This window comes from Rhipicephalus microplus, chromosome 5 (genome assembly GCF_043290135.1).
Source record: "Rhipicephalus microplus isolate Deutch F79 chromosome 5, USDA_Rmic, whole genome shotgun sequence".
NCBI lineage: Eukaryota > Metazoa > Arthropoda > Arachnida > Ixodida > Ixodidae > Rhipicephalus > Rhipicephalus microplus.
Genome location: NC_134704.1, coordinates 52,130,360 through 52,142,918, shown reverse-complemented (window position 1 = coordinate 52,142,918; position 12,559 = coordinate 52,130,360). Strand labels below are relative to the sequence as shown.

The following is a 12,559-nucleotide window of genomic DNA, read 5'->3' as shown; positions in this document are numbered from 1 at the left end:
GTTTTTTTCTAACGAATATTTTTGTTATGCTTTATTAGGATTAACTAAATTCGCTTTACGTAATGCATCTATTTTTCATGTCAACATTAAGAAAGTAATTATTGAGAATTTCATTCAAGAAAGGTCATTGGCCAATGCAACTCTCAAAGGACTTAACTGAAACTCGGCTGATGATTTGATTTGATTTATATGTGGGGTTTAACGTCCCAAAACCACCATATGATTATGAGAGACGTCGTAATGGAGGGCCCCGTAAATTTCGACCACCTGGGGTTCTTTAAAGTGCACCCAAATCTGAGCACACGGGCCTACAACATTTCCGCCTCCATCGGAAATGCAGCCGCCGCAGCCGGGATACGAACCCGCGACCTGCGGGTCAGCAGCCGAGTACCTTAGCCACTAGACCACTGCGGCGGGGCTGAAACTCGGTTGACCACTCATGATACCCAAGAGTCGCTGAAGCTATGTACAATAAAACATACTTTATTTGTAAAAGAAACGAAAAAGTATTGTCACTTAAGGTACATGAAAAGGTGCTTATTTTTCACCATTTTCAGTACGACAAATTTTCTTCTAACTCTCCATTTTGCGCAATTCATTATTGGGAAATAAACTCACCTACAATGTTACACACGCATTTGAGGAGGATGTGTGAATTTCAAAACAAAAGCCATGATGCCGAAGTAGTGATATATGATACATATCCTTTAGATGACCAAGATACAATGCAAATAGCTAAAAAGATTAGATTCTTGACACTAAGCTATGAAATTCCATGCATTAACTAACTCACTCCAAGAGGAGAATCGATAGTCAAGTAGCGGCACGTATTTCAGATGCGATTTTCAATTGATAAACGCATATGGGATGATTGATATCTGTCTATATACATGAGTGTGTGATGCTACACAAAAATATTAATCGACAATCACTAAGAAGCGAATAAAGGCTTGGAGGATAGCTTGAACTTCACCTTCACAATATCGTAACCAGGAGCCCCTCACATTGCCTTCTCATTCGCTAGCCAGGACTCTTCTCAGTGGACTCCTCAACCGTGTCGCGAGAAAACTTATACGTATATACGCGCATCATTGACCGTTTCAAACTCGCTCGATAGATTCCGTGCCGACCAGTTGTGCCCTCGCGATCTCCGACGACAGTACAGCTCTGGCCGACTGGGCTGGTCCTACGACACCTCCTGACGCCGGTCCCCGACGAACGACGACAGCGTAGCTCTGGCCGACTAGATTAGCCCTGCGCCATCTCCTGTTGCCGACAAGAGCTCTTGCCAGTGGTGCCCCGTCCACGGACTCCTGCGACCGTGTCCATCTTTTCTTATCTTCTCCTCACTTCCGTCGTTCACTGTCCCTGCGCCTCGCTCTCTCCTTCCTCTCTTTCTATCTCTCTGCCATTTAATCCTATCCTTTTATGCCTTTCTCTACCCCCATCCCTCGTGAGCTACTGTTGAGGTGTCCTCCCCCTGAGAGACAGTTACGGGGCTCACTTTTCTCTTCTTTTCATATAAAATCACCCCCCTCCCCCTTCAAACTATGCCACAACGCGCGCTGCGAGTGCAATTGCAGCAATTCCCACTGTTACGCCGTAAGTCATGACTTCGCCAATTAGCGAAGTACTCACTTTAGAGTCCGTAGCGCGAGTATGTACACAGCTGCTCGAATTCTTAATGCTGTGGGCGGTGATGTTTATGCCCCAATGCGATCGTGATGTGTGTGTCTTTAAATCGCTACCTCGTTACAAAACAAACATTCTTTGATGTCTGTTGTGATTTTACGCTTCTGCCACGCCATATTACATATGTTCACGAGACTTCTCGCATTTCATGACGCCAGAATTGAATTTTCAAGCAGTGCTGTGAAGGAAACGTTTAATGAGAAGAAGGAGGAGGGATCGGCCTGGAAAGCGAGTTTCTAGCATGCTACTCCTCACAAGGATAAGGGAGAAAAAAAAATGATGTGCGGTGATCGCTCTGTTAAGTGGTAAACAGCTGCTTGTACCGCAGATGGCGCTTCGATTGTAATGCTCTCAGTAGCAGCTTCACACATGTAATAATCAACGTATTCAAGTAGTAGCGTATACTTCATCCATTTGCCGCACCCTACATTAAACGTCGTGCTGAAAGCGTTTGGTGAGAGCCGAAACCGGTACAGTCTCTAATAACTTGACGAGAACACAATGTAATGGCGAGAACACACAAAGTAATGTACAGGGTGTTTCAAGAGTGTCCGAAATCCTCAAAAATCAAGGGGAAAAAATGTTACATTTGCGCGTCGCTTCCACTTCACACTTTTTTTCTGTAGCGGCGGGCGTCTTAAGAGGGTTAAGGACATAACTTGGTGTAGTAATAAAAAAACTTAATACGTTCAACTTCTCGATTTATGCAGTTAGGCGGTTCTGGTTAATGGGAGAATTGAAGTTCTTCACGCGAGAAAATCCAATGCAGCCTTCAGATATCTCAAAGCTTCTATATCTCGAAGTTGTAAAGCTGCATTATATGTGGTTGAATTTCATTACGCTTTGTTGATTGATATGTGGGGTTTAACGTGCCAAAACCACCATATGATTATGAGAGACGCCGTAGTGGAGGGCTCCGGAAATTTCCACCACCTGGGGTTCTTTAACGTGCACCCAAATCTGAGCACACGGGCCTACAACATTTCCGCCTTCATCGGAAATGCAGCCGCCGCAGCCGGGATTCGAACCCGCGACCTGCGGGTCAGCAGCCGAGTACCTTAGCCACTAGACCACCGCGGCGGGGCATTCATTACGCTTTGTGGCGTGATGAAATTCAACCATATACCAAGGTGAAACCGAAACAGAAGCACTGATTAGCTCAACGACCAGACGACCAGAATGACGTCACTGTTTATGAAAACAATTACAGAGGCGTAGTTGTTCAGTGTTCATTAACGTATGTGCACCATGCGCGCTATAATTGCCAGCACACTCCCCCTCCTTCCACCCATACAACGAAGTCGTTTGATGGTTTATATAGCAACGCTCCCTCTTTCTGGACGTTTCGAAAAAAAAAAAAACCTATGGCAGTTCTACTACCGTTTCAGCTCCGGTTCCACCTTTGAATTTGAATGAAGTTAATTACTTCGCAATTAATACTAGAGGCCACTTTTTCGAAAAGTTGCGATGGTTTCTTCGCACGAATGACCAATTCTTCCGTTTGACTCCACTAATTAAAACACTAATTAGTCCCACTAATTAAAATCGTTAATTTAACTTAGTTACTCAGTTAGCGTCCCCAATGATGTATTTAACCATTTCAAGATGCCTGTAGTAATTGTGAAGGTGTAAAAGGAACGTCACATTTCCTTGACTTTTGAGGACCTTGGGCAAATTTCTTGAAACACCCATTTCATTGGACATAAATTTGTTTTCGTGTTCCTTATGTGCATAATATATAGTACATCAACGCAAATAACACTATTGATGCATTGAACACTATGCATTGATGTCTTTTTATTCCTCCACATAACTTGGCCGGAACTAAAGAGTACAACAGCTACGATCTTCGCGAGCGAAAAATTTCATCGTGTATAAACTTAGATCGCAACGCGTTTCAGTAATGAAAGCTTTCGGCCAAACTGTGGCCAATGATTCTGTGCTTGAACTCGTGAGGTTATTGAATGAACTTGGCTCAGTTTATTATCGCAGTTTACAATGAGGTCTAGTCCAAGTCTATGTCCCTATTAAATAACGCTCAATCGTATAAGTGATCGTTTTTTTTTGTTTTCGTTTTTTACAAGGTGTTAGAATATGCTGGCGCACAAACACGGCACCGGATACTTCTTAACTTTCGAGGGTGTCTAATAAAAAGCATATTCCATCATTTCAAGTTCTCATCTACGACACTAACCTTCATTCACATATGATCATCTTGTTCACATCTACCCTGTGGTTTAATTCACAGATGGTAATTTATGGTAACACTGATTTCCATAGAACTAATTAGTGCAAATGCCAATGAAATCTATGCTTCACTGCAGACTCTTCAGAAATAAAAAAAAATGTTTTCCATTGCAATTTCTAGGCTTGGCGTGACTTCGTGGAAGAATTCCCGACTGGCACGCAAAATTCTGGGGCTGAATTCTTGCGTTTTGATATCCTAATATTTATTCTATCAATTCATCGGGTTAACACAGCGATCGTTGATCAGACATGGAACCTAAACATTTTGCACTGAATAAGCAGACGCGTTTTACAGGGCTTATAAGATGACAGCTCGGAGATTCCTGTTATCAGCCTTAAAATGAACAAATATTTATCTTCATCGGCAATGGCATATCAGATAGAGAGCTTGACAGATCTTTTATCTACAGCACGTGGTTTGCCCCGCTTATCGTCGTTCAGCCGACCTGAGCCATTTCTTGTGTATACATACAAGCGAACGGCGTCCAAAAGTCGCACGGCACATGTTCAGGGGCGCTCGAGAAAATACGCTGGGAGTGTATACAAACAAGACTATACCTTATTGATGGTAGTGGCTTACGCTGAATAGAACGCGCTCAACCCCACACAGATTGCCACACGTTCGTTTTTGAACCCAATTTTGCACCCCAAGTATTCCTGACCTGCCGCGGTTGTCTGGTGATTATATAAGGGGGCTCAACTATATTTGATAACCTAAGGTCGAGGGATGGAATCCCGGCCGAGGCGGCCGCATTATGCCACCATAGCCGCACATCGGTGGATGTAAAATGTTGGGGCACCGTGCGCTTACATATATATAGGTAGGTACCCGTTAAAGAACCCCATGCCGTCAAAGTTTACGAAGTCGACCGTTGAGCCCTCCTTCGTTACATCACGCTTGCGGAGGCGTATGCGAACTTCAAGAATTATTATTGGGTGCAATTGCTAACAAGCGTCCCGAACGCCGGATATGACGTACGTGTTACGAAACGCCTAAAAGGGACAACAAGCAGCTAGAGAAGAGAGTCGTAACCGACAGTGTTCAGCAGGTCTCATAAAATGTGTTCAACATCTCACTTCGAAGCAGTCATTAAGTGCGACTTTTATTGAATTCGAAATTTCAAGATAATAATATGTTCGCAATGCTTTCCGCGTAACACTATTCGATATGCCGCGATTTCGGATTCTAAATATGTATACATTTTGTGTAGCTATTCTAGCTACACAAAAATAAAGTTAGAAAAAAATGCTAGTGATGGTTTTCTCGCGCAGCATTGTACACAACAATAATGTTCCCCTATCCTTGAAAACACTAGAATAAAAGCTAGAAGCAAACGTGAAATGACTCTCCGCCGCGGTGGTCTAGTGGCTAAGGTACTCGGCTGCGTCAGGTCAGGGGATCGAATCCCGGCTGCGGCGGCTGCATTTTCGATGGAGGCAGAAATGTTGGCCCGTGTGCTCCGATTTGGGCGCACGTTAAAGAACGCCAGGTGGTCGAAATTTCCGAAGCCCTGCACTACGGCGTCTCTCATGATCATATGGTGGTTTTGGGACGTTAAACGCCACATATCAATAAATAAAAACGTGAAATGACCAGTCTTATAATAGAAGCTGAACAGATTTCGGCACTTGGAGATATGTGGGTCAGCCAGCCGACGATGGAACTTCCAGAAAAAAGAGTTAATGTATCTGCGCAACACATGAGAATATCAGTGTATGCGTATATATATGTACGCATGTACTTACAATTTCGGCTTGAGGCCTATACTATCTTTGGCAACGTTGCCAAAGATAGTGGTACCTCACAATAGGTTGTCTAAAGAGGTATTCTTGAACGGCATGCCGCTCCTTAAACCTGTTAATTTCTACTACAGATCGGAATGAAACTTTGTAAATAGTAGTGTGGCTGTATGCGTAATGCGTTCATCATGCACTGTATAAACGCATATCGTAACCATCATCGTTCCCCTGGAGTAGCATGTCAGGCGGAAAGCCAGGCATAGATCTCCAACTCTTTAATCAAATATTTCTCTTGTTTTTCACAAATCGCGGTGGTCGACTAACTAGAACAAAGATTGTACACAGGTGCATAATAGAAGTCTTTCGTAGACAAAACTGTTACTTTATGTATGTTTTATTGCATTTTTAAGTGTTCCTAGTAGGTGCGTGTTCCTTTTCTAATTCTGCGAATTTCAGTCTTTTCTGCTGTCTTCTACAGCATATTAGTTTCGAACTTACGAATTTTACGAACTTATGAGATTGTTAACAAGTTTTCGTAATAAATTTTGAGCACGCCTCCCATGTACACTGAAATTCTCGTTGCTATTAATCTTAACAGTAAATAGTCCCAACATTAGACGGAAATCACGTCGACTAATGTTGTTCTAGCTTTAAAGATATTCTTATCTCTTTCGTTTTTGAGCTGCCACGATCAGTGACGGAAAAGCTGTTATCAGGAAACATGACAGCCGACGACAAAAACAATATGGCGTCTATAGACAAAAGCAATCACGCGAAGCTTTAAACGTTGCGCTCACAAAATGTAGAATCGATTTCACGATCTTTCACATACACCGTTTTATCGAATCGAATTCAATTCAATAAAACGGAGTATGTAACCAAACGTGAACAGCGTCAATTCATTTCTCGACCCGCGAAGCAACAACAATAGATAGCAGCATCACGCACCGTAACCTAAACGATCTCTGACGATCGCATGCGGCGTTCGCTGTGAAAGATACACTGGCCCAAACGAAACCCACGTGCGCGTTCAAGTCGAGTCACGCGCATCCACTTGAGGCGTGGCTCGTACGCAGCACCAAGCGCAAACACACCTGCGCCACAAGCGAAAGGTATCGGCAGCGAAGCGAGCAAATAACTTATCCGTACCTTTCTTCGTCCCGACGGTGGTCTGCTGCGACATTTCGGCTCCTCTCAGTGCCAGGAGCACAACAAACAAAAGCGTTGTCGAGGTCAATGCGTCGTCGTCGACGACGGGACGATCTCGATAGAAGTCGTCATGCACACGCACGGAAGGTCATCGGGGCCGGCTACGCCCCCCACCGCCGCCACCACCAGCACCACCACTACGACAATCGGAGCCGAATTCCATTGATGATGCGGCCGCCGCCGCTACCGCCGGCCAACCAACGAAGTGGTGGGAAAAAAAACAAAAGGAGGAGAGTCACCCGCCGTCACACACGCATACGCACTCACTCTTTCACTTTTTTCTCTCTCTCCCTCTGCTCTCGCTACTTCACTCCAGAGTGGTCTGTCTCGTTGTGAGAGGCACTCACGACGAACAAGCGCGCGCGACCACGGAGGTCTGTGCGGTATTGGCAAAGTCACGCAGCCTCGTTCACAAGCAGGAGGAGGACGTGAAGATGGGGACAGTTCTCGGGGCGAGCTATGGCTTGCACCATGGAGTTGCTCGAAACAGTTGTTATGCAGAGACCTCTACACCATCCCGAGAAAAGTGCCGATGGGTGAACAGCGGTGAACCTGCCTTCGCACTCCGTCGAAATCCGGCAACGGGACAGCTCGTCAGACCGTCGTCCGAAGATTCCTGAATTGATCCACAGGGGGACGGGTAGACAGCGGTAAGTACGTCGCGATGGCACTTATTACGGTCGCTTTACGCAGCATTTATACGGTCACGCGCGGCATCCCTTCACAGATTTTGTGGGTGAGGCTTCTTGGAGGAGTTGTGGCGTTGCTCCCTCGAGATGAACCTGCGGGCTACGTAAGGCAGCCGAGGGTAGAACCCTCGCTTCTACATCGCTGCTCGCGTATGTATTCACACTTCGAGGCACACACACACGCGCGACACGAGTTCATGAAGGAGGAGGAAGTCTCTTCGAGAGGATGGCAAACGAGAAAACAAAAATATCGCGGCTTTCTTGCCAACCGCGGAGAGCTAGGTGGGGTGGGGGGCGGGCGGACGTTGGAGCGGGGCGGCCCGCTGGTTTCCGGTTCCGTCGTCTGCTCTGCCGACACCGGCGCGCGCAACGTCTGCTATTTCAAAGACGAGGCGCTCGCGCGACGCGAGAGAGTGCGCTGCCGCACGCTCGGGAGACGACGCAACCACAAGGGGCACGTGCTTCGCACGCCTCCTCCAGCCCCCAAAACGAGACACCCCCTCTCCCCCTGATTCCCCTCCCCCTCCCCTTCTCTCAGCTCCTGTGTGAACAGGTGAATGACACGTAGTGGTGCATGCGAGTCGCGTAGTGGTGCACGCGGGTGCGCTAACCGCATGACATGGCGAATTCGACGCACTTTGAGCGCGTCGGCGTACCGACGTCTCTAAGGCTATTGATAACGTACGTTCGGTCGGCCTACGAGCTGGCTCCTGGCAACAATGCCCAGTAAGCCAGCAGCATTCCGCCCCTCGAATGACCAACTACTTGCAACGCATACTTGACGCGTGTGTATGACTGAACACAGCATCCAGCACGCAATTACCACTCTCTTACGACGGCTGAAATGTGTATGAACGAAGGGCAACATTTGTGCTGTACATAATGATGAAAGTACTGCCTTTACAAAACACTGAATATCGTGAATGCCTTGTAAAAGTTTGTGGGTTCACGATACATACCTTCTAAACTAAGTTTGTTGCTCCAAGTTCCCAGCGCGATGCGGTTTGGGCAGACTCCCGAAATGATGCGGTCAAGACATTATTCGTACAGCTGACTACGAATCGTAGTCCATATGCGCAGCCTGAGAGAGACGAGAGGTCAGTCTTAGGCAGGAAGTATGTGTATGGCAGCCGACCAGCCATATTCATGCAAATGCGAAGGAGTCATGAACAACTAATCGGAAGCCCACTGCATCACGAGGTATAACAAACGCAGGGTGTGACCGATAAGCGTCTCTCCGTCTCCTCGCATAACTGCGAATAGCTCGTCGGGTGCAATAACACCCGGTCGTTCTTAGTGGTAAGAGGGGGATGTCGTCTATTTTAGAACGATCTCTGCATAACGAACTTCTCTTTTGTCCGCGGCGCGACTTTTGGAGAGTTTACACAAGCGGTGTCGCCGCGGAGTTCAACGCCCAGAAAGGAAACTTCCCGCGCGTCGCCAGTCGCTTGGCGTTAACGCGACGCCGCGACCTATGGGCGTCCCACGTTAATGCACCTACTGCCCCCCCCTCCCTCCCCTTCAGCCATGCACGTTTACCAGTCGCTTAAGTCGGTCGGCTAGCCTTTGTGCAAGGGGCCGTTTCACGAGTATACTGCGAAACCGCGTGATGTATTGTCGACTCTGTACACTTCCATTGTGCGCTCGCGTGCTGTGATCTCAGCCACAGTTATTCTTTCTAACCAGTCAGTACCCCCATTTCTCCCTAGGTTCCGGCAACTCTGTCCTTTTCTTCGTCAGCGTTAACTCGTACGTTTCACTGTGTGCTGATTATCTGTAAATCTGCAACTTTGTTATACGTTTGGTTGCTTTGAAAAACATGGTGACCGCAGCCAGTCTGCATGGTTGCCGCACATTCACGTCTGTTCTGAGTGAGTTAGTGAGTGAGTGAGTGAACATACGCCAATCTGTCAAACGTGAAAGCGTCGATATCCGATACTGCGCGCTGTGTGTGGCAATTTTTATTTAATATATGCATTCACACGCTCCGACTCTTATGCACTAAACGACACATGTGCGAACTACTATAAACAAAAAGCAAAGAGCCTCGCTCCCTCCATTCGGTTCATGTTTGATCGATTTGTGGGGTTTAACGTCCCAAAACCACCATATGATTATGAGAGACGCCGTAGTGGAGGACTCCGGAAATTTGACCACCTGGGGTTCTTTAACGTGCACCCAAATCTGAGCACACGGGCCTACGACATTTCCGCCTCCATCGGAAATGCAGCCGCCGCAGCCGGGATTTGAACCCACGGTTCATGTTTGACGAGCACTCCTTGAAGCATGCAGGGCGCACAAAGTATGCAAGCGATGATCTCAAAGCATCATAAGGGGATGGAACTAAGCTTTAGTGACTACTGGCGCAGGATGAGCGCGTTCGCTACTAGACTGGTTGTTTGGGGTGTGTGTTCAACATCACAAATAAGACAGAACGGCTTTTGTGGGACAGCCTCGCGACTTCGTATACAGGTGTTCGGAACGAGCGCATGGCGTGTCGTTTCGCGCACTCTCCGTGTGTGTAACTGAAAAGCCAACCCAACAACGCGTGACAGATTCGGGCGGTATTCCACGCGAACTACTACTCGTGCGTTTTCGTTGATTTCAAACCGCCGCTCGGTGAATGGGCACTTTAACACACACACAAAAAAACGCACTTGTCACGCCTCGGTGAGTCGACGCTTTTTGTTTGGGAGTGCGAGATCCACAGACGTTAAAACGCAGCACAGAGGAGACTTCTATGCCACCATCATAACGTCAAACGAAACAGAAGTGGTGAATCAGGCAGGCTGACGAAAGCAGTCGTGGCATTCTTATGTGGACAATATTATATTGACCATGCATGATAAACTGTTTATGAAGCAGGCCGTGAGATGGGTTCCGGCGGGTTTGATTATACGGCGCTATTTACCTTTCACCGACATTGAACAGTACATGGGTCTACAGGATATCGCCTTCATCGAAGTGCGATCGCCGAAACCACAGTCGACCACCGTATATAACTATCATAACACAGTTGCGGACGTAGAACCGTATATATGTTGATGGCCCTTTACACTTGTAGATTCATCATCTGCCTAACTACGCCCACTGCAGGGCAAAGGCCTCTCCTATATGTTCCGCCAATCAACTTGAGAGCCTCAACACGCACGAAATATACTTGTAAGAGAAACTATTCTATTATTTATTCGATTCACCTTTTCTGAGCTCCTTCTTTCGAATGGGTGAATATTTGTGGGGAAGCGCGCAGCGGCACAAAGAAACGGTTCAAGGTAAACAGCGCGAAAAACAAAGACAGAAATAGAAAGACACAGGACTATATTTCTGTTCTCGTTTTTCGTGCTGTTTACCTTGAACAATGAATCGTTACCCACTTGTACAATTTGCAATACCACAGAGAAGTGGGTGCCGGTAAAGGAATGGGTCTGAAATCACTATCCATGCTTGCTTCAGAACAACAGCAACAACAAAAGATATATATCTGGAGTTACTTTCCTTGACCAGCCGACTACAAAGCGAAACGCAAGAACTAAAGTAGCGCGCATTAGCGAAAATTTCTGTTCCCTCCCCCCAAATCCGTGCTCCGAGGTGTGATGTGTGCGGTTCGTGATAGCCGATCAAAATAAGATGATCAAAAAAGGAGCTCCTTTTTTTTTAATTTCCACTTTCATTTCATAGCAAAGTATAATTATGTAATGGAGTAGCATGATCTGAGAGTGCGTGATACAAAGACACTACGGCGGTTGCATTTAGGTGGGGGCGAAACGCTAGAATGCCGGTGTACTGTGCGACGTGGCGCTACGAAAGACCAGACGGTCAAAATTTCCGGAGCCCTCCACTATGGCCTCCCTTATAATTACATCCTAGTCCTGGCACGTTACACCCATCAAGAAAGAAAGAAAGAAAGAAAGAAAGAAAGAAAGAAAGAAAGAAAGAAAGAAAGAAAGAAAGAAAGAAAGTTATCACATGCGCGATAATAGGCGACGCGTCGAGAAAGGCTGCGGGAGCGAATCTAGCGAAGGCAATCAAAAGATGAAGCGAAGAATATTGCGAAGTCGTAAAGGTCGTTTCCGTAAGCTGACACGACGGTACCAAAGGCGCGTGAAGGTGCCTATGAATGAAGGCGGTAGTAGTAGCAGTAGCAGTAGCGTGAGGGGGGGGGGGAGAAGTCGACGAGAGGGGTCGCGAAGAGTGCCAGCGCAGGATATACGCTCCTGCACTCCGAAGCTGTCCCGGTGACGCACTCTGACCGCCACTTCCTTCGGAGTGATGCCTGCCTCCCGCCGTCCCGCTGCTTCCACTGCTGCTCCAGCGAGACGGGGTTTATTGCTTGATAACCAGGTAGAAATTTGATCCGTCCGAGTTTCTTTTTCTTTCTCAAGCTGAGAATAAGGCTCGCGTGAGCATTTGCAAATAACCGAACGCTGACCTCGAAACACGCGGAGATCCACACTTTGACGATGAAACTTCTCGCATTTATTTCATAGCGTTGCGCGCTGCGTATCTAAAGAGGTGTAAAATAATATCCGCGGGGTTTGACGTGGCAGGACATTATTATCACTCGCGCCTTGGCGGAGGGCTCCGCCAGGAATTTTCGCTGAATCCCGTAGCTGAATCCCGTAGGGGGGGGGGGGGGGGACTAGGGGCGGCGTTTTTCGCCTTTTTTTCTGAAATTTTCATACGGCGAGGGGGGTTATATGTACAAAAAGCAAACAACAAGAATGGATGTTTTTTTTTTCCTCACATGGTCGTACAATTCATAAATTCCCCACTCCCCCACCCCTTCTCTCCGCACAATGTCAGGCTACGGGCTTGTTTTAACCACCCGGTTTTCTTTAACGTGCCTCTAATATCGGGCAGCACGTGGGGCTCCGGCATTCCGGCTTCGTAGAAACGCCACCGCCAATGCCGGCATCGAACCAGCGACCTTCAGGTCAGCAGCCGGGCACCACAGTACAAAAGCGACGGACCAATCGCAACGT

The 12,559-nt window shown here is 47.1% G+C and overlaps 1 protein-coding gene and 1 long non-coding RNA gene across 5 annotated transcripts in view; one reads left to right on the top strand and one right to left on the bottom strand.

Annotated features, from left to right (window-relative positions):
- The window catches only part of lin-28 (protein lin-28 homolog), a 196,658-nt gene that overhangs the window by 107,364 nt on the left and 76,735 nt on the right, over positions 1 to 12,559 (bottom strand). The window contains exon 1 of one of the 4 annotated variants that reach the window (XM_075895451.1): positions 6,829 to 6,952. The exons of the other annotated variants lie outside the window; for them this stretch is intronic. Coding sequence (XP_075751566.1) covers positions 6,829 to 6,862 — 34 coding nt within the window. The 5' untranslated portion in view covers positions 6,863 to 6,952. Of the gene's footprint in view, positions 1 to 6,828; positions 6,953 to 12,559 lie in introns of those variants that run through there. 4 annotated transcript variants of the gene reach the window in all.
- Positions 7,405 to 12,559, top strand: part of LOC142817784 (uncharacterized) — a 67,265-nt gene continuing 62,110 nt past the window's right edge. The window contains exon 1 of the long non-coding RNA XR_012895354.1: positions 7,405 to 7,538. This is a non-coding gene — a long non-coding RNA (uncharacterized LOC142817784). The remainder of the gene's footprint in view (positions 7,539 to 12,559) is intronic.